Raw genomic sequence first — 20,463 nt, forward strand, 5'->3', positions numbered from 1 at the left:
CGAAACAGACGAAAACCGAGGCAATTATTTCCATATGAATCAATGTAATCCAATGAACAGGAGAAGCGTGGGTTGCCCTTGTTTTCGCAAAATTAGCAGCGAAAACCGAGGCAACCAACAAAATCCGAGATAAAATTTTCACTGAAAAAAATCAACGAAAACCGAAACCGATGATAACTGAAGTCAACGAAAACAGAGGTTTCACTGTATATTAATTCATGACTGAAGTCTTTAATCTTCCATATCAAACTCTTGTGACTTTGCACCTCTATCTCATTCAGTTACATTTTTGCCTATTGTGTTACAATACTGAGTGGCTTCCAGGGTTAATGTCTTGAATAGATTAAAGCATGTAGTGTATTCTCATTATTGACTTTAAAAAAAATGATCTGCCACGTGACAAATGTATGACTTCACATATTTATCTTGATTTAATTTTTAGACCAATTGTCCATTAGACAAATTAACTTTTGGACGAATTGGACTTTAGATGAATTGTATGCTTAGACCAACTGTTGTTATACCAAATCACATAGGGATATCGAGGCAGCATGCCTTGCTGGTCCTGCTAAGTTGAATTAAGAAATAATGGTTGACTCATTTTTTTGGTGGTGAAGGGAGGGGGTGGATTTAAAGAGTGATTCAATTTGATAATATTTTTGTAGAGAGGGAACAGAATCTGTTTGAACTTCAGAGAACAAAAAAAACTAGTAAGATGGCAGTTACCTTTAGGCAAGCACAGGTCTTGCCTAAGGGTAACTGCCTAGTCTTCTAGAGTTTTTTTTTTTTGTTGTTTAGTAGAAGGGGAGCAGATCCAAGCTGGCACCATCAGATGGTGATGTAACCTATGTGTGACTGCCTTATTCTGCTTAGCCATGGAGAAACGTTTTATTTGCTAAGAATCACTGTTAAGGTGTACTTTCATAACTCTGGGAAGGGAGGCAAGTGACATCTGGGAAGGGACCTATTAGGCTTTGAAAACTAATGTAGAAGAGCATTTGTGTATAATTTATTTTTGTTGACCGAGCAAGATGTCAGTCTTCAGTGTGTGCTTATTCTTATTTTCCTTGGTCCAATTTTGCTGTGTGAATTTCAATTAAAAAGTTGAACACAGCAACCCCAGAAAACTTAAGTTTGTTCTAATGTATCATTGTGCTCCTGCCCACTGCCTGCCCAAGCCATTCCATTCTCATCTCTCTGCTTTCACCCATTAACTTTTGGTGACCTCTTTGGTTGCACCACAGAGAGGCAATATATCAAATGTACAACCCCTTCTGTAATAGCACAGGAATTAATCAACCCCCTCCCAGCTTCACCCCTTTTCCATGATAGCTGCCAATGTAAAACCCTGAAGACAGGAAGTGAAGACATCAAATGATGGACACCAATAGCCCATGCAGACAGGAAGTGATACTATCAAAATGGCTACCACTGCAGAACTTGGATCATGTGACAGGAAGTGAAATTATCAAAATGGCTGTCTGTGTGGTTTGAATAAACTGCATGTGTGATTTTTATTTTCCCTCTGTGTGACTGCCTGCCTCTCTCTTTGTGATTGTCTTATAGATTGTGGTTTTACAGGTACCAGCAAATTACACTGCTGCTTTTTGTCTGGGGTGTTGAATCTCTCTGCCTCCCTTACCCCCACCACACAACTGTTGGTACTAGGAATCCCTTTAGACCAGATCAGTGGATACTCGCGCCAGCTCCTTCTCTATATTAGATCAACCAAATCTTGTACTGTGCAAAATACAGAGAGTCATCAGAGGTACAGATTTACCAAAACTAATAAGAGAAAAATCCAATGAGCAGTGATGATCCTGGTGGCTGCTGTTTTCTGGTGATGACATCAAAAGGGGCAGGGCATAGGTAGAGTGAATGGATGGGCAGGGCTTGGTCAGGACATCAGTACGTTTGTTTGAAACATTGCAAGTGGCCATGGCAATCTAGCATATATGCAGATTAGGTTTGAGGAAAGCTGTATAGCTTAAACTATATGACAGTTAACATTTATTACTATATTTTCATTACTATATTTTTGAATAGATGTTTGTTTTTACATGTACACTACTAGGCATATTTTCAAAGCACTTAGCCTTTCAAAGTTTTGAAAATATGCCTCATGTGTAATATTTGTTTTTTCTAAAGGTTGTTGAGTATGAAACTGTTCTTGTAAGTGTTTTATTTTTTAAAAAATTGTGTTCATTTTCCAGAGCAATGACAATGAAGAACGCCTGCAGGTTGTTAAACTACTAGCAAAAATGTTTGGGGCAAAGGATTCAGAGTTGGCCTCTCAAAACAAACCACTTTGGCAGTGCTACTTGGGGAGGTATGCACTGTTTTAGTTCCCTTACTATTAAGGGATGGACCATGGAGTATAAATCATTTGTTTTTACAAATTGTGTTTACTGTTATGAGTATTATCAGTAGCTATCAATTCTGTTGCTTGCTCTGAATCTGACACAGTTTCTTAACAAAAATAGCTCCACTATAATTCCATAAAATGTTAGTCATATATTTTAATCTTTTAACCTTTTGTTTTAAATCTTTTGCTTGTATTCATTTTCCTTGTTGTCAAAGTAAAATACTGTGATGTTCTTTGAGAAGATTTTTTTTCCTTTCACAAATCTAATGATAAAAATACAGTAAATGTGCTAATACTGTAAAATCCTTTTTTCTAAAGGCTTAGCTATTGCCAGTACCTGAGTAGTGGTTGGTATTTTTGATGCTGTTCTTTGCATGTTACTATAGGATTTCTCAAACTTGTCCTGCTGATCCCTGAGCCATAAATCTTTTAAGATAACTTTTATCCTGGTCTCAGCAAGACATTTGTGGGGAACACTGTTCTATTACATCATACTAACATATATATTTTAAATCTTCATGCTGCTTCATGGTAAGCTCATGATTTGCCAACATACTGCACTTTAATGCAGGTATTGACTCCCCCTGTGAAGGGAGATTACTTTTTTTTCCTTTGTAGCTTAATATAAGCTTGAATAGTCCATAAACATTATCCAGCAAAGAAGAGATTGGATAGCAGTTTAACTGGTGAATCTCTTTAGTAAACAGTAGACATGTCCACATTTGATTAGAATATTTAAATAAAAAAATAAACTTTGATACCATTTTTATGTGTTTGCTTTAAAATTATTCCCTTTGTTTTCCCTGCCTTCTGTTGTAAAGATTTTAAGCTACAGCTGCAAATGTCCCCATGTAAACTCTGCTTGAGGAATCCACTGACTATGGTAGCAATTGGGTATGCTGCCATATGGTTGATCATCAGTTTTGATTGTCCTTTGTTACTGGCCAGTTTAAGGCTGAATTAGAATAACATACCACTCACAGCTCCCTATTTTTATAGAAGTTAATTACTTCAGAAGCACTCTGAGGGCATGAGACTTGATTACAGTTTTTAATGAGATGATGGAATATTAGGATGAGCAGGCAGGCATTAAGGATTTTGGCATATACTGTAGCTATTTTGCTGGGACTAAAATGATAAATTTAACACACTAATTTTATGAATTCTATTTTTTTCATTATAGGTTTAATGATATACATGTACCTATTAGACTAGAGTGCGTGAAATTTGCCAGTCACTGCCTTGTGAACCATCCAGATTTAGCAAAAGATTTAACAGGTATTGGCTATTATTTCCAATTTGAAATGTTTGTATAAGGGCAATCTAATTTTCCTCTAGAATAGCGAGTGTTGATTTTTGATGTCTGTTTGTCTAGAGAACTTTCTGTTCATAAATGCTGTTATATGCAACCTTAAAAAGATAAGACTAAGATGAATAACTACAGTATCAGTGTTCTAATGTAATAGAAACATGCTCATTTTTGTGTACATTGAGTGGGTGAAAAGTTGAAGGCATTGGTTATGTTTAAAATAATACAGCTGATTTTTCCTGTTAAACTTTTAATTAGAATCTGTTGAGAAGACTTGCGGGGTAAATATAGATTGTATGAAATGAAGTAATTTGGAGCTGCATTATTTTTCAGGTTCTATTAAGTCATGATGGGTGGAAAACTCTTAATAAGTAGTGTCTGCTATTGGACGGGGCTGGAAAACAAGTGTGGAAGGTCTAGGACCATGAGGAGCTGTTGTAGCTTAGGGCTGTTTCCTGTGGAACATAAGAGAGGGGTTGATAGAGGAGGAAGTGATCACAGTGCTACAAATGGCAGCACTGAATGAAAACTGTGTGCAGACTTACCTCTATAAAAGTTTATAACTCCTTCCATCCCGTGATTGTGTGCACACAGGGTAAGGGTGATTGCCTACAAGGTGAATGGCATTTAGTCAAAGAGTTCAGATGGAGAAAAACAGCAGATTCCTTGTCGTCAGTAGCAGATGAATCCATTAACTGATGGGTTGTATCCGCCTATCAGCAGGTGGAGATAGAGAACACTGAAAAACCATAGTGCCTCTAGGATGGCTAGCCCCAACTGCCTTCACTATTTCTCTATCTCCCAGCAGGTGTGGACGTAGCTTGATCAGCTCCTGGATTTCAGACTGCCTGGGGTGGCTCCTGTGCTTTGGCCAGTTGAGCAGGGGTGTTGTAGCTTGTGGTGCCCACTTTAAAGGCATATAGGTTCGCCCTTTCCCTGCCTTACCCATTCCCCCCGCCTCCTGGAGTCCCTCTGTTGCTGCCTGCTTACAACATTCCTCACAGCGTAAAAAAAAAAAGAGCGCGCTTTTACTGCATGGCTTTTCTGAGGATTTTTCCAGTGATCCTGTTTATGTGCAGCTTGAGCGCGCAGCTCGTTGTCTCGGTCTTCTGAGGTGAGAGTGGTGCCCATCTCCTCTGGGGAGGTCCCGCGGACGCCGTTCCGATCGGGGTAAGTTTTGGCGCGAAGCCGCCATTTTGTTGCTATATTCCCATCCTGTGAAAAAACGGACGATGGCTGCTGAAGGAGTTAAGCGCTGCTCCCGTTGTGGTAAACGCAGATCAGCAGCGGGGCTGTGTAAAACATGCTCCTTAGACGCTCATGCTGGTTTGAACATGCCGAGCGATGTTTCTTCCCGCTCGATGGAGCTGGCAGTGGGCGCCATTTTGGAAGCGCCGCATGCCTCGACCCTCGCGGTTGTGGAGGAGTCTGAGGGCAGGGGACGCCTCGTTTAGAGGCTGCCAGAGGAGCTCCTACATCCGTTTCTCCTAATCGGAGGCGGAGGGTCAGGGTGAGTGTTTTCTCCCCTGAGTTTGTGCTTTTAATGCATAAGGTGTTCATGCTGAAAAGAGCTCTGCTGCAGGTGTCTGACACTGCGTTGCCTCCTGGCTTCCCTCAGGGTGTTGATGCCCCAGGGATGACTTCAGAGGTTATTTCCTCCCCCGAGCGTTGGAAACACGCTAAACATAGACGGGTGAATTCCCCGCCTTCAAGGGTTCTGTGTTTCCCTCCTCTTCCAAACCTCGCTTCCGTGAAGCTCGAAGGTATCGCCCGGGGCGCTCTGCTGGGTTTTCTCAATGTGCCCGTTTTCAGCAGAGGAACTCCTTTCGCTCGGACAAATGTTCCACAGGGGCCGGTTCAAGGCCAGGAATTCAGGGGCGTCCTCCACAATGATGGGACGCTGGTCCACTCCTCGCCTGCAATAGGAGGACGTTTTTCCCTCTTTCTAGAGGAGTGGACCAAGTTTACCTCAGATCAGTGGGTCCTGGACCTGATCAGAGAAGGTTACTGACTGAAATTTGGTGCCCCGGTGAGAGACATGTTTATGGAGTCCCGATGCGGCACTGCCGTAAAACGGGCGGCGGTAGAGGAGACCTTGCAAGTCTTGCTGCACCTCGGAGCGGTGATCCCGGTGCCTCCCGCCGAACGCGGCTGCTATTTCATTAATTTTGTCGTGCCTCGAAAAGGCGGGTCTTTCAGGCCGATCCTCAACTTACAAAGAGTAACCGAGGCTCTGAGTACGACATTTCCGCATGGAAACCCTGTGCTCCGTCATTGCGGTGGTACAGCCAGGAGAGTTTCTCACGTCTGTGGACCTAAAAGAAGCTTATTTGCACATTCCTATCTGGCCTCCACTCCAGCGGTTCCTCCGCTTTGCAATGTTGGGAAAGCATTTCCAGTTTCAGGCCTTGCCTTTCGGCCTAGCCACAGCTCCCCGTACCTTTTCCAAGGTAATGGTGGTAGTAGCTGCCTGTCTCAGGCGAGAGACTCGGTAACCGAGAGTCGTCTTGCCACAACCAGAGTGGTGGCGGTCCTGCAGACGCTAGGCTGGGTGGTCAGTATGCCCAAAAGTCACTTGACCCCCTCTCAGTCTCTCGAGTATTTGTGAGTCCGGTTCGACAGGGCTTCGGGGTTGGTCTTTCTCCCGACCAAAGGTGGTGCAAGCTTCAGAATCAGGTCCGTCTGCTCCTGCGGATGCCTCGCCCGCGAGCTTGGGACTTTGTCCAGCTGTTGGGGTTGATGACGGCTACCTTGGAGGTGGTGCCTTGGGCGAGAGTGCATATGAGGCCTCTGCAGATTGCCCTGCTTCAACAATGGTCTCCAATGTCCCAGGAATATCAATGCAGACTAATGTTGCTCCCTGCGGCCTGGCTCAGTATGGAGTGGTGGCTCTCTGACAGGATGCTGCGCCAAGGAATGCTCCTGGCGCTTCCTTCCTGGTGCCTTGTGATAATAGATGCCAGCCTCCTAGGCTGGGGAGCGCATTGCCAAGGAAGCTATGCTTGGGGTCTGTGGACACCTGTGGAAGCGGGGTGGTCCATCATTCGCTTGGAACCGAGAGTGATATTCCAGGCTCTTATGGTCTTTCAAAAGTCTCTGAAGGGGCTTGCTGTCCGGGTTCTGTCAGACAACACGACAATGGTGGCATACGTAAATCGTCAGGGCGGCACTCAGTGCAGGACCCTGGCTGCGGAGGCCGCTCAGATTTGTCATTGGGCCGAGCTACACCTGCAGCTTCTGTCAGCAGCTCACATTGCAGGTCAGAGCAACTTGCAAGTCGATTTTCTCAGCAGGCATCAAATCGACCCGGCGGAATGGGAACTGGCAGAAGTCTTCAGATTTGTGCCAAATGGGGGACACCCGGAATGGATCTAATGGCATCAAGTGCAAACGCCAAAGTACCTCGCTTTTTCAGCAGAAGGAGAGATGCTCTGGCTCAACCCTGGCCCTCGGAGCTCCTGTATGTGTTCCCTCCTTGGCCCTTGATAGGACGAGTCCTACTGCAGATTTGACAGCACCGAGGTCTGGAGATTTTCATCACTCCAGATTGGCCAAGGCATCCGTGGTATGCGGATTTCCGCCAGATGTTGGTGGACGCTCTGGTGCATTTGCCCCTGGTGCCGAACCTGTTGGTTCAGGGTCCGGTGTCTATGGAGGATCCCTGCCGATTTGGTCTTACGGGCTGGATATTGAGAGGCACAATTGAGAGACCAGGGCTACTCTAATAAGGTCATCTCCACTCTCTTGCAGGCCCGCAAGCGGTCCACCTCCGCAGCTTATGCTCGGATCTGGCGCAGATTTGAGGCGTGGGGTGTTTTAAAGGCGATCACACCCACGTGAGCTACAGTCTCAACTGTGGTGGACTTTTTGCAGGAGGGCTTACAAAAAGGCCTGGCTTACAATTCCCTGCAGGTGCAAGTGGCAGCATTATCATGCTACCGAGGGAAGTTCGCTGGCTGGTCCCTTGCTGCTCATCCGGACATTGCCAGATTTCTCAAGAGGGGTGCTTAGGCTCCGTGCTCCTGTCCGGTTGCCCTGTCCGGCCTGGAACCTGGGGCTAGTGTTGAAGGCTCTTCAGTGTTCGCCCTTCGAGCCACTTTGGCGAGCTTCGGAGAAGGATGTGACTCTTAAGGTAGTCTTTTTGGTGGCCATCATATCGGCTAGACGCGTGTCTGAGCTGCAGGCGCTGTCCTGTCGGGACCCTTTTCTGCAATTCTTGGAGTCTGAAGTAACGGTACGTACAGAGCCTTCCTTTCTGCCTAAGGTGGTTTCAGCATTTCACCTGAACCAGCTCATTTTTCTTCATTCATCTGTTAGGGAAGCGTTCCCGGACTCCTTTGGGCAGATACATCTTCTGGATGTCCGCAGGGCGCTGTTGCAGTATCTACAGATGTCAAATGACTTCAGGACTTCTGATCACCTCTTTGTCTTGTCAGGTCCTCGGCGTGGAGGCCTGGCGTCTAAGGCCACTGTAGCCCGTTGGCTCAAGGAAGTCATTTTTGCTCTGTATCTGCTTTCAGGTCAGTCTCTGCCTGAAGCGTTTAAGGCGCATTCCACGGGAGCCATTTCTTCCTTGTGGGCTGAAATGGGTGCAGTCTCTCTTCAAGAGATCTGTAGTGCAGCTGCTTGGGCTTCTCAGCTCTCATTCGTCTGGCATTACAAGCTGGATGTTGCAGCGAAGCAGGACGTGAATCTTAGAGTGCAGATGCTTGCTCGCGGAGTGGCCTGTTCCCTCCCTAAGTAGGGATTGCTTTTGTACATCCCATCAGTTAATGGATTCATCTGCTGCTGATGACAAGGAAGGGAAAGTTAGGTTCTTACCTTGGTAATTTTCTTTCCTTTAGTCACAGCAGATGAATCTGTGATCCCTCCCTGTCTGACTTTGTTTTTTGTTCAGATCTTTCATGGAGATATAAATCTCATTGGGAGAAGTTGGAAAACAGTTATCAGAATTTCTACATGATGTTCTACTACAGGAGGTTGAGATTGTCCCTCCTTTGTTGCTCCTGTTCTGGGGCGTTTGTTCGCGGTGAGGAAAGTTTGTGTTACTATGCCTTTATGGTTCACTCTGCTTTGGAAATCTCAAATACTGAAGGCAGTTGGGGGCTAGCTGTCCAAGAGGCACTATGGTTTTTCAGTGTTCTCTATCTCCACCTGCAGGGAGGCGGATACAACCCATCAGTTAATGGATTCATCTGCTGTGACTAAAGGAAAGAAAATTACCAAGGTTAAGAACCTAATTTTTCCACCTGTAGGGAGATTGCTAGCAGCTTAGCATCACATGGTGAGTAGAAGGAAGCAAAGATGGTGGTGCATAGTTTTGAGACTGAGCAGAGGATGGCTATAGAGCGCTGGTACTCAGTTGGAGTGGCTCCTAAAAAATGGATGTTTGAAACAAAGGTAAATACAAATGCTGTAGCAGGTTCTAAGAGGGTCTGCATGATATTAAAAGTAGTCAAACTAACAGTGACGGGAAGAACTGGAAATGTGGACTACTAATGTGGAGGAAGCAATGGGAGAACTTGACAGAACAACTTGATACAGTCAGTAAAAATGTGGCGGAGCTATGGAAGAGTAGACGATCTTAAGAATAGGTCCAGAAGGAGCAATATATAGATTGATAGCATCTTGGAGGCAGTGCTAGATAAAGATTGTGCACAAATAGTAGAAGAAATAGTTAAGAATCTTTTGAAACCAATCAGTGGAAGCAGAAGAAATTCCAGAGGTGTGAGTAGGCAGAGCCTTAACACCTTGGAGAGAAAATCAACCAAAAAATAGTGTGCCTGCATGTTTTTGGCACAGAAGAGGTGATTATGGCAGCAGCAATACAGATGGAAGTAGTCCACTGAAAAAATGTAAAATGGATAATTTTCAGTATGTCTTTCTGCTTAAATTGTGACGGTAGATGGCTATGAGAGAGGTCACTCAGTTTCTCAGGGCACAGTCCATCCGTTACAAGTGGGCTCATATTTACAGTGCAAAGCACATTGAGGAGAGTCCAAACTCTGGAAGAGGTCTGGAATATGTTGGAGGCTGTTAAAGTGGAGAACATCTCAGTAGACATATATAAGCAATCTGATACCATGACTAAATAACCTGCCAGTAAAATGGCTGCATATGCTAGCAGGAAGGAGGCTACAAAGATTTTCAGCAGGGCGAGGCCAGTGAAGAGAAGAGTGGAAAGACACTTCCTGAAGTGGAGACAGTAACCAACAAAGTAATGGGACTAGTAGAGACTATAAATGATGCCTGAAGCTACTTAATAAGTAACTACAAAAGAATGAAAGAGGGAAAAGGGCTGGGATTTGATAGACTGCCTTTCTGTGTTTACAGTCAAAGTGGTGTACATATATACAGGTACTTATTTTGTACCTGGGCAGTGGAGGGTTACTTGGAGTAGTGGCCTAGTGGTTAGTGCAAGTGGCCTCTTCAGGGGCAGAAAGAACCCCTCTCTTTCTTGTCCACTGCCGCTGCTCTCTGGCTGGGGCCTCCTCTTTTTCAAAAAGACTTCAAGCGAAATTCTAGTGAGACTGCTACAGAAGTCTCAGCAGCCATTTGGAAACAGTTGCAGCACCGACCCAGGGCAGTAGTAGCGGGTAGGAAAGAGTGGGGTTCTTTCCTGCTCCAAAGAGGTGCTCCCAATGCAGCAGCTCCTCGTATCTCATGGGTGAGTGCAGGGGCAGGCGAAAAAAATATGGATGGCTTGTGGGTGAAGAGAATAAATATATATATATATATATATATATATAATGACTCTGGAGGGGGGGGGGGGGGGGAGTTGTGAAACAGGTGGATGTTGTGGGTGGGTGCAGGGAGGGAGGTGACTGGTAAAAAAAAAAAAAAGGTGGATGCTATGTTGGAGCAGGGAGGATTGTAAAAAAGGTGGATGCTATATGGGGAGGGGCTGTAAAAAAAGATGGATGCTATGTGTGGGTGCAGGAGGGATTGTAAAAAAGGTGGCTATACTATATGTGGGTGCAGGGAGGGGGCTGTAAAAAGTAAATGCTATGGGTTTTGGGAAAAATTATGGGTGGTATCTGTGTATAGGGTTGGGGTTTGTAATAATGGTGCAATTATGACAAACTTCCAGAATTTGTGATTTTTGTGCACAGAATTTTGATTTTTTTTTTTATTACATTTGTACCCCACATTTTCCCACCTATTTGCAGGCTCAATGTGGTTTACATAGTACCGTAAAGGCATTCGCCAAGTCTGGTAGAGAACAAATGCAAGGTTATATTGTGGTTGAATAAGGTTGGTGTGTTTCAGGCACCATGAGGGTCGAAGAGAGGGAAGGTTGTATATTGTCCAGTACGATCATTGGTTTTGCTGTGTTGCCAGGTGTGGGGATTTACGTTGGATCGGTAGGGTAAGCCTTTTTGAACAGGTTGGATTTTAGTGATTTCCTGAAGTTTAGGTGGTCATGGATTGTTCACAGCTTTTGGGAGTGCATTACTACTACTACTACTACTATTTAGCATTTATATAGCGCTACAAGGCATACGCAGCGCTGCACAAACATAGAAGAAAGACAGTCCCTGCTCAAAGAGCTTACAATCTAATAGACAAAAAATAAAGTAATCAAATCAATTATTGTGTACAGGAAGGAGGAGGGTAGGTGGAGGCAGGTGGTTACGATTCAAAAGCAATGTTAAAGAAGTGGGCTTTCAGTCTAGATTTAAAGGTGGCCAAGGAAGGGGCAAGACGTAGGGGCTCAGGAAGTTTATTCCAGGCGTAGGGTGCAGCGAGACAGAAGGCGCGAAGTCTGGAGTTGGCAGTAGTGGAGAAGGGAACAGATAAGAAGGATTTATCCATGGAGCGGAGTGCACGGGAAGGGGTGTAGGGAAGGACGAGTGTGGAGAGATACTGGGGAGCAGCAGAGTGAGTACATTTATAGGTTAGTAGAAGAAGTTGGAACAGGATGCGAAAACGGATAGGGAGCCAGTGAAGCGACTTGAGGAGAGGGGTAGTATGAGTAAAGCGACCCTGGCGGAAGACGAGACGGGCAGCAGAGTTTTGAACCGATTGGAGAGGGGAGAGGTGACTAAGTGGGAGGCCAGCAAGAAGCAGATTGCAGTAGTCTAAACGAGAGGTGACAAGGGTGTGGATGAGGGTTTTGGTAGAGTGCTCGGAAAGAAAGGGGCGGATTTTACGGATGTTGTAAAGAAAGAAACGACAGGTCTTGGCGGTCTGCTGGATGTGAGCAGAGAAGGAGAGAGAAGTCAAAGATGACTCCAAGGTTTCGAGCCGAGGAGACAGGGAGAATGAGAGAGTCATCAACAGAAATAGAAAACGGGTGAGTGAGGAGGTGGGTTTGGGGGGAAAAATGAGAAGCTCGGTTTTGGTCATGTTTAATTTCAGGTGGCGTTGAGACATCCAGATAGCATTGTCAGACAAGCATGCTGAAACTTTGGTTTGGATGCAAGGTGAGATATCAGGGGTAGAAAGGTAGATTTGGGAGTCTTCAGCATAGAGATGGTAGGAAAAGCCATGGGATGAGATTAATGAACCAAGGGAAGAAGTGTAGATAGAAAAGAGGAGGGGACCAAGAACAGAACCCTGAGGTACGCCGACAGGCAGAGGGATAGAAGTAGAAGAGGATTCACCAGAGTGAACAATAAAGGTGCGGAGGGAGAGGTAGGAAGAAAACCAGGAAAGGACAGAGCCCTGGAATCCAAGTGAGGACAGGATATCGAGGAGTATGCTGTGATCGACAGTGTCAAAAGCAGCGGAAAGATCAAGAAGAATGAGGATGGAATAGAGACCTTTGGATTTAGCCAGTAATAGGTCATTGGAGACTTTAGTAAGAGCAGTTTCGGTTGAGTGGAGAGGGCGAAAACCAGATTGTAGTGGGTCAAGAATAGCATGTGAGGAAAGAAAATCAAGGCAGCGGCGGTGAACAGCAGTCTCAAGTAATTTGGAGAGAAAAGGAAGGAGGGAGATGGGTCTGTAATTAGAGGGACAACTAGGGTCGAGTGAAGGCTTCTTAAGGAGAGGTGTTACCACAGCATGTTTAAAGGCAGTAGGGACAGTTGCAGTGGAAAGTGAGAGGTTGAGAATGTGACAGATAAAAGGAATAAGAGCAGGTGAGATGGCATTAAGAAGGTGGGTGGACATGGGATCAGAGGAACAGGTGGTACATTTTGAGGAAGATAGGAGAAGTGTAGTTTCCTCTATAGTAACTTCAGGAAAGGAGGAAAAAGAATGAGGGGAAGGAGAGAGAGGGGAACGGACTAGTGGAGGGAGAGGTGGCGAGGTAGAGAATTCAAGGTTTATCTTTTGAACCTTGTCGTGAAAGAATTCAGCAAGGGTCTGAGGAGATAATGAAGGGGGAGTTGGGGGAGGGGGCACCTTGAGGAGAGAGTTCAATGTGGTGAAGAGAAGTCGAGGGTTAGAGCCAAGAGAGTTGGTCAGTTGGATATAATAATCCTGTTTGGTGCGTAAAAGAGCAGATTGGAAGGAGGTCAACATGAACTTAAAGTGTAGGAAATCAGCAAGGGCCCGAGATTTCCGCCAGTTGTGCGATTATATAGGAGAAGCTAGATGCATAGGTTGTTTTGCATTTGAGTCCTTTGCAATTTCGGTAATGGAGGTTTAGGTATGTTCGTGATGATCCGGTTCTGTTTCTGGTTGGTAGGTCTATAAGGTCTGTCATGTATCCTGGAACAATGCCGTAGAAGATTTTGTGGACCAGGGTGCAGATTTTGAAGATGATCCGTTCTTTGTTTAAAGAACTAAGCTGATTGTTTCTGGGACTAGCATTTTTGCAAGAAACACCCTTCAATAAAAAGGAGGGAAAGCTGTTATACTATAAATTTATCAATTTATCAAGAGATCTAGGAAGCCATGGTGGTCTAGTTACCTCTTCGGGGACAGGAACAAGCCTCACTCATTCCAGTGCCTTGCTGCTACTCCATTGCAGTGGCTGCTGAGACTGCCACGGGAGGTCTTTGCATTCATTTTGCAATTTAAACCAGCACTGGCAGGAGACTTGCTCCTGCCTTTACTGGTTCGAGTTGCAAAATGGCTGCTAGGACCTCCCATGGCAGTTCTGGCAGCCATTGCGACCCATAGGGCCGGAACAAGTGGGGTTTGTTTGTTCCCAGAGAGGACACTAGACCATCAGGGCTTTCCAAGATAGTCCCAAGGAGGGCCCTATGGGTGGTCGGGCAGAATTGGGGGGGGGGGGGGGGGGGGGGTCGGTTTCAGCAAAAAATGTACAGGCATTTTGGCTGAAACCGAATCCTAGATTTTGGTCTGGTTTCGGTGCCTAATCCAAAACTGAAATTCAGTTGGCCTCTACTATGATGCCCGGTTGCCATCCTTTGACCCTTTCTGCCTGTCTGGGTATGGAATCTTCACAGGATTTCCTCCTCCTGATCCAGGTATATTTGGGCCTAGCAACCTTTTGTTGTAGGATCCAAGCACTTCGCCCCTGAGTCCTGTTTGCCTACCAGTAGGGTCGAGGATTTTTAACACTCCTTTACCAGGACTTGTATGCTTCTGCCTTAAATTGTATCTTGGTCATTTCCCCTTTGAAATTAGCACACCATACACTCTTCTTAGGATACAAATCCTGTGGGGGTGGGGGAGGGTGAAATACCAATCAAAGGTTTCAGGCATACCCATTCTTTAGGGACCCAGGCAGTCATCAACCATACAGGAACCTTTACTACTAGAGGACACTAATTATAGGGGGAGAGAGATGGCAGCACAAAGGTCTATGCCCTAAAAGAGGCAAGGATAAATCAAGATCAGGTATACATATGATGTATCACTTCATACCATTTGTTTATTTTGTTAGGCAGACTGAATGGACCATACTGGTCTTTATCTGTCGCCATCTACTATGTTACTATGTATCCACTTTTCCTTTTGTTAGGATAGTGTCAGTTTTCAGGTTTGTGGTTCCATCCTTCTTTTTTTCTTTGATACTTCTTGTTGCCATTACTTCTGCTGAGAAGGCATTCCATGTATTCAGTGGAGAAATGCTTTCTGATGTTAATCCAGAGCCCTTCATTTGGGGCTTCACATTATGATTTCTTATTCTAGAATTTCCTTTAAACTGAAAAAGGTTTGCCTTTTACATTATTTAAACTTTAACTATTTGAATGTATCATGTATATTCTCTTGTTTCTGCTTCCCTTCTCTCTAGTGGAATACAAATTTAAGTTCTTATTAATTGAGGTTTTTGGTGCAATGCCAGTTCATGAAATTCTGTAATTTTGAGATACAAGTTTTACATTTTAAACTGTTGGTATAGTGCACAGCATATATTTATTTGGATTTAGCTCATGCCTGTTAAGTAGCTCAAGGTGAATTACATTCAGGTACAGTAGGTGTTTCCCTGTTCACAGAGGAAAATCTAATTTTGAATCTGAGGTAGTTGAAAGTAAAGTGGCTTGCTCAGTGTCAGAAATAGTGTCTGTGGGATTTGAATCTTGCATTTCCTAGTTGTTAGCCAACTGCTGTACCATTAAGTTACTTAGAAAAACACTAATCGTTACCTACCAACTAAACTAATTTTCTTCTTTTTCAAAACAATTCAGTATGAAAGCATGTTTTCTTAATTACAAATAGGAATGAATCAGGTGTGATGTTATCAGATGGTGTTAGAGTGGAGCAGCTCTTCAGGAGTGCAGGACTGATTTGTAGTTCTGAGTATGCATAATCCCTGCCGGCCTGCTGAGGTTTTCCTAATTTTTTCTCTGTGCTGAATGCACATAGCAAATCTCTCCCAGATCTTTTGAGTGTTTCTTCTTTGTACTTTTGTGACATAATTTTCTTCATCTTTTAACATAGTAACATAGTAGATGACGGCAGAAAAAGACCTGCACGGTCCATCTAGTCTGCCCAACAAGATAAACTCATATGTGCTACTTCTTGTGTATACCTTCCCTTGATTTGTATCTGCCATTTTCAGGACACTGACCGTAGAAGTCTTGCCCAGAACTAGCCCCACCACCAATTAGCTCTGATTGTTGCCCCACAACTCATTTCCCAGCACTGCTTTCCAGTCTTGGCTAGGGTCAAAATTCAAGATCTTGATTTTAGTGCAGTGCCTTTTCTACTGGTTCCCCTTGGTATCTCTTTTCCCTTTTAGTACCTTATGTGCCTTCATGTTTTCTTTGCTCCTTCCCTCACGCTTGGATGTATCATGCCATTCTGATTTTCTTTTACTACTTCTTCCTCTCTGGAATTCTCTTACATTAGTACATAAGTACTGCCATACTAGGACAGACCTAAGGTCCATCAAGCCCAGCATCCAGTTTCTAACAGTTGCCAATCCAGGTCACAAGTACTTGGCAAGATCCCCCAAAAAGCACAATATATTTATGATGCTTATCCTAGAAATAACTGTCAAACTATTATGGCTACACTCTACTGCCAATGTCTAAAATGCAAAACTTCCTATAGTAGAGCTCTGTCTACAGGATTGCTGTGTTAGTCGCGACCATATCCATCAACAGGGGAAGTCCCACACAATCACCAGGGAACCACATCAACCATCCATCCTGGTACACCCCCCTGGCGACATGTTTTCATTGGGTGTCAAACATATGACCCAAGGACTATTTCTGTCCAGAGAGCTTGAGATCCTCAAACTGATGCTGATTTATTTGGATTTAGTTCGCATCTTGTTCGGTAGTAGCTCAAGGTGATTTAAATTCTGGTCCTCTATGTATTTCCTTGTCCATTTGGGGTGGGGGTGCTTCCAATAGAAGATTGTACTTTAGGTTTAAGATTATCTCTCTGTGCCACACACACCACTTTTTCTTTATTGCCTGCATATGACTTTGTGCAGTCACCACCTTAGCACAGGGACTCGGTGCAGGGGAATCTTCAAGTTTGTTGTTAATTGTTCATAAAAAAACAACAGATCTCAACTTCAGTTTTCGTTATAGAATTACGAAGCAAATAACTCCTCCCCTTCAGTATCCTTGCATTTGCTAGACTAACCATACTCTGTTTTTTTGTTAAAAAAAAAAATTCAGTGATTTTGTAGGGAATTATTGCAAGGATAGTCAGTGTCTCTTGTTAGGATCCTTCTCAACCTGAGCCATGGTCTCCTCAGTTCACTGAGCACCTTAGAAACATAGAAACATGATGGCAGATAAAGGCCATATGACCCATCCATTCTGCTTGTCCTCTATAACTCCTAATTCTTCCTGTTCCTAAGCGATCCCACATGCTTATCCCATGCCTTTTAAAATTCTGGAACAGTCCTCGACTCTAGCAACTCCACCGGGAGGCCATTCCACGCCTCTACCACCCTTTCTGTGAAATAATACTTCCTTAGGTTACTCCTAAGCCTATTCCCTCTTAACTTTGTCATATGCTCCAGAGCTTTCCTTCATTTGAAAAAGGCTCTCTTCCTGTACATAAATGCCCTTGAGATATTTAAATGTTTCTATCATGTCTCCTCTCTCCCTCCTCTCTTCCAGCATATACACGTTGAGGTTTAGAAGCCTGTCCCTATAATTTTTGCATTCAAGACTGCTTACTAATTTTGTAGCTTCCCTCTGGACCGACTCCATCCTGTCTATATCTTTCCATAGGTGCGGTCTCCAGAACTGCACGAAGTACTCCAAATGGGGCCTCACTAGAGACTTATACATCGGCATCATCACCTCCTTTTTCCTGCTGGTCATGCCTCTCTTTATGCCCCCAAGCATTCTTCTGGCTTTGACCGTCGCTTTTTCTACCTGTTTGGAAGCTTTAAGGTCTTCAGACACAATCAACCCCAAGTCCCGCTCTTCCTTCGTACACTGAAGCACTTCACCCCCTATATTGTACCCTTCCCTCTGATTTTTGCGACCCAAGTGCATGACCCTGCATTTTTGGGGATTAAACCTTAGTTGCCAAATATCGGTCCATTCCTCTAGCTTTGCCAGGTCCCTCCTCATGTCATTCACACCCTCCGGGGTGTCCACCCTGTTGCAGAGTTTAGTATCATCCGCAAAGAGACAAACCTTATCAGACAGCCCCTCCGCAATATCGCTCACAAAGACGTTAAAAAGAGCCGGCCACAGGACCGATCCCTGCGGTACTCCACTGATGACATCCTTTTCTTCAGAGCAAGCTCTTGGAGCAAAGAGGAGTACAATCTTTTTCAGGATTGGATTCTGAGTTAGAAGAGCATCCCTCCTAGATGTCTTCCCCCTCCCTCCATTTATTACATTCCCAGAATGTTGTGGAGGACTTTTTTAGAACCACAGATACCTTCATATGACTTTACCTCTGACAAGGATGACTTGTCAATGAGAATCCTCTCTCATTCAGCTCTGCTTTCTTTGAGAAACTCTTCATTATAAGGATTTGTGCAAAATATAGCTAAGGAAGAACTCCTTCCATTGTACCAGGAGGCTGAACCAATATCAGATGCCTTTATTCATAAAAGGGCTGGACCCTATGGGTGATTGTATGTAATGGTCTTAAGGTGGCCAAACAGGTAGAAATGTTGGCACTAAAAATCAGAAGGATGCTTTGGGTGCATAGAGAGGGGAGTAGACAGCAGAAAAATAAGGTGTATAACTTTGTAGACCACACCTTCAAAAACACATAAATAAGATAGAAGCGATCTAGAGGACAGCTGATAAAATGGTCAGTGACCTTTATCTCTATATGCTTTGACACTTAGAGATTTATGTATACTTTGGAAGAAAGGTTGCAGAAGGTCCATAAGGTGTCTGAGGAAGCACCAGATGTCCTCTTGGAGGAGGGGTCACTTTGTCTTTCTTTGATTCTCTCCCCTTGACATGAAAAGAGAAAATTTTACCCCCAAGGAGCTTTCCTTTACTGATTTTTGTTAAGGAGGCAGCTATGTCTGGCCCATCCCATTTGAGTTAGAAAACTGAGGATAGACCCAAGGCTGAGCTGTTGGACTTCCTTGAGCTTGACTCACTCCCAAAGGATGCTGTGATAGTGGCCATGCACCTGATCTTTAAAAAAAAAAAAAAAAAAGTACAGATAAAGCAGCAGGAGACATCCTTCTTCTCTGTATAACCTATTTACAGGAAGGCTGACTATACGTACATAGAAGGTTCTCAGATTTCAAAAGCTCCTGCTTCCTTGTCATCAAGCAGATGAAGCCATTACGTATGGGTTGTCTATCAACCAGCAGGGGGCGATAAAGAGCACTCAACTTTTCTCAGTGCCTCATGGCCAGCTAGCTCCACTGCCTCTTCAGTATTCTCTATCTCCCCAAGCAGGGTGGCTGCAGCTTCTTTGAGCTCCATCAAAAATCTGCCTGGGGGTGGCTCCTGGCTTGCCAGTTGTTAGCCGGGGTGTTAGAGGCTATAGCAGCTTCACTTTGAAGGCACATAGGTCAGCCCTTTCCCTGCCTTACCCATGCCCCCGTGGATGTGGACATATTAGCTTGCTTTTCCCTGTCCTTTTCCACTCAGTGGATGCAGTCACTTTGGTTCGCCTTTCCCTGCCTTTCCCACTTATCTGAGCCTCCGGAGTGTTTTTATTTACCTGTTTTGCCTCTGCTTTCCTCACAGCGTTAAAAATAAATAAATAATTAAAGGGGTGTCGCGCTTTAGCGCAGCAATCTTGGAAAAGAGGTTTTTTTCTTGAGATTCTTCTGCAGGACCAGAGCTGTGATACTCAGTCTAGTGAGGTAAGAGTGTTTTCTGACTCCTCCGGGGTGGGCCCGTGATCGGGACGTTTTTGGCGCGAACCGCCATTTTTGAATTTTACCGCCGTTTTTGGCGTTGGCTGCGGAGACTGTAAAGCGCTGTTCTAAATGTGACAAGCGCAAATCAGCAGCGGGGCTCTGTAATTCGTGCTGTACAGACGGTAGAGCCGGCCCGAGCATGGCGAGCGGCGATCTTTGGCGCTATGAGCTGGCAGCGGATGCCATTTTGTATTTTCCACATGGCGCGGCCTCCGTTGTGACGGAGAGCCCTGAATCCGGGGGGGGGGGGGGGGTCCTCCGAGTGAGGCTAATAATAGAGCTGATAGCCCTGGGCAGGATCCGGGCGGTCAGGGAGCGGTTTTCTCCCCTGATTTTGTTTTAACGCTGCATAGGGCGTACATGCTTAAAAGAGCTCTTCCACAGGGATCTTCGGACCCTCTGCCTGCCCCCCCCCCCCCCCCCCCCAGTGGATCCTGGCCTTTTGGAGTTGGCTTTGCCTGTTTATTATCCTCCTGATAAACGCAGAAGGACTAATTCCCCTTCTGAGTGTGGCGTCCCCCCCCCCCCCCCCCCCCCCCGTGGTCGGGCTATGAGGATTCAGAGGGGTCTGGCAGAACTTCTTGGGCTGAGGAGCCAGAGTCGGGTGCACAATTGCCTCAGGAGCTTGATGATCCGTCTGTGGTGAGGATTTTCCACCGCGAGGAGCTGCCAGCGCTTATTTCAGATGCCTTACAAGCCCTTTCGATTGAAGATCCTGGGAGTGGCACAGCCTCCTCTGTTAATCCAAGGATGGCTAGTACCAGAAAGCCTGCTCGAGCCTTTCCTTTGCATGACTCCATCCAAGAGCTTATTTCGGCTCAATGGGCTGACCCCGAGGGACCTTTGAAGGTTGCCAGGGCTATGGGGCAATTATACCCTCTGAGTGAGGAACATTTGGCTCGCTTTGCAATGCCTAAAGTGGATGCCCTGGTCACTGCTGTGACAAAGAGAACTACCCTCCCAGTTGAAGGAGGTGTTGCCCTGAAGGATATTCAAGACCGCAGGCTTGATTCAGCTCTGAAGCGGTCCTTTGATTTGGCAGGTCTCACTGTTCGGGCGTCTGCATGCAGTTGTTATGCTGCTAGAGTCTGTCTGGCTTGGTTACAG

The 20,463-nt window shown here is 45.1% G+C and overlaps 1 protein-coding gene across 1 annotated transcript in view; it reads left to right on the forward strand.

Annotated features, from left to right (window-relative positions):
- Positions 1–20,463, forward strand: part of PDS5B (PDS5 cohesin associated factor B) — a 536,259-nt gene that overhangs the window by 170,974 nt on the left and 344,822 nt on the right. The window contains 2 exon segments of the mRNA XM_030200370.1: positions 2,214–2,329; positions 3,549–3,643. Coding sequence (XP_030056230.1) covers positions 2,214–2,329; positions 3,549–3,643 — 211 coding nt within the window.

The sequence above is a fragment of the Microcaecilia unicolor genome, chromosome 4 (assembly GCF_901765095.1).
Source record: "Microcaecilia unicolor chromosome 4, aMicUni1.1, whole genome shotgun sequence".
Taxonomy (NCBI): Eukaryota; Metazoa; Chordata; class Amphibia; order Gymnophiona; family Siphonopidae; genus Microcaecilia; species Microcaecilia unicolor.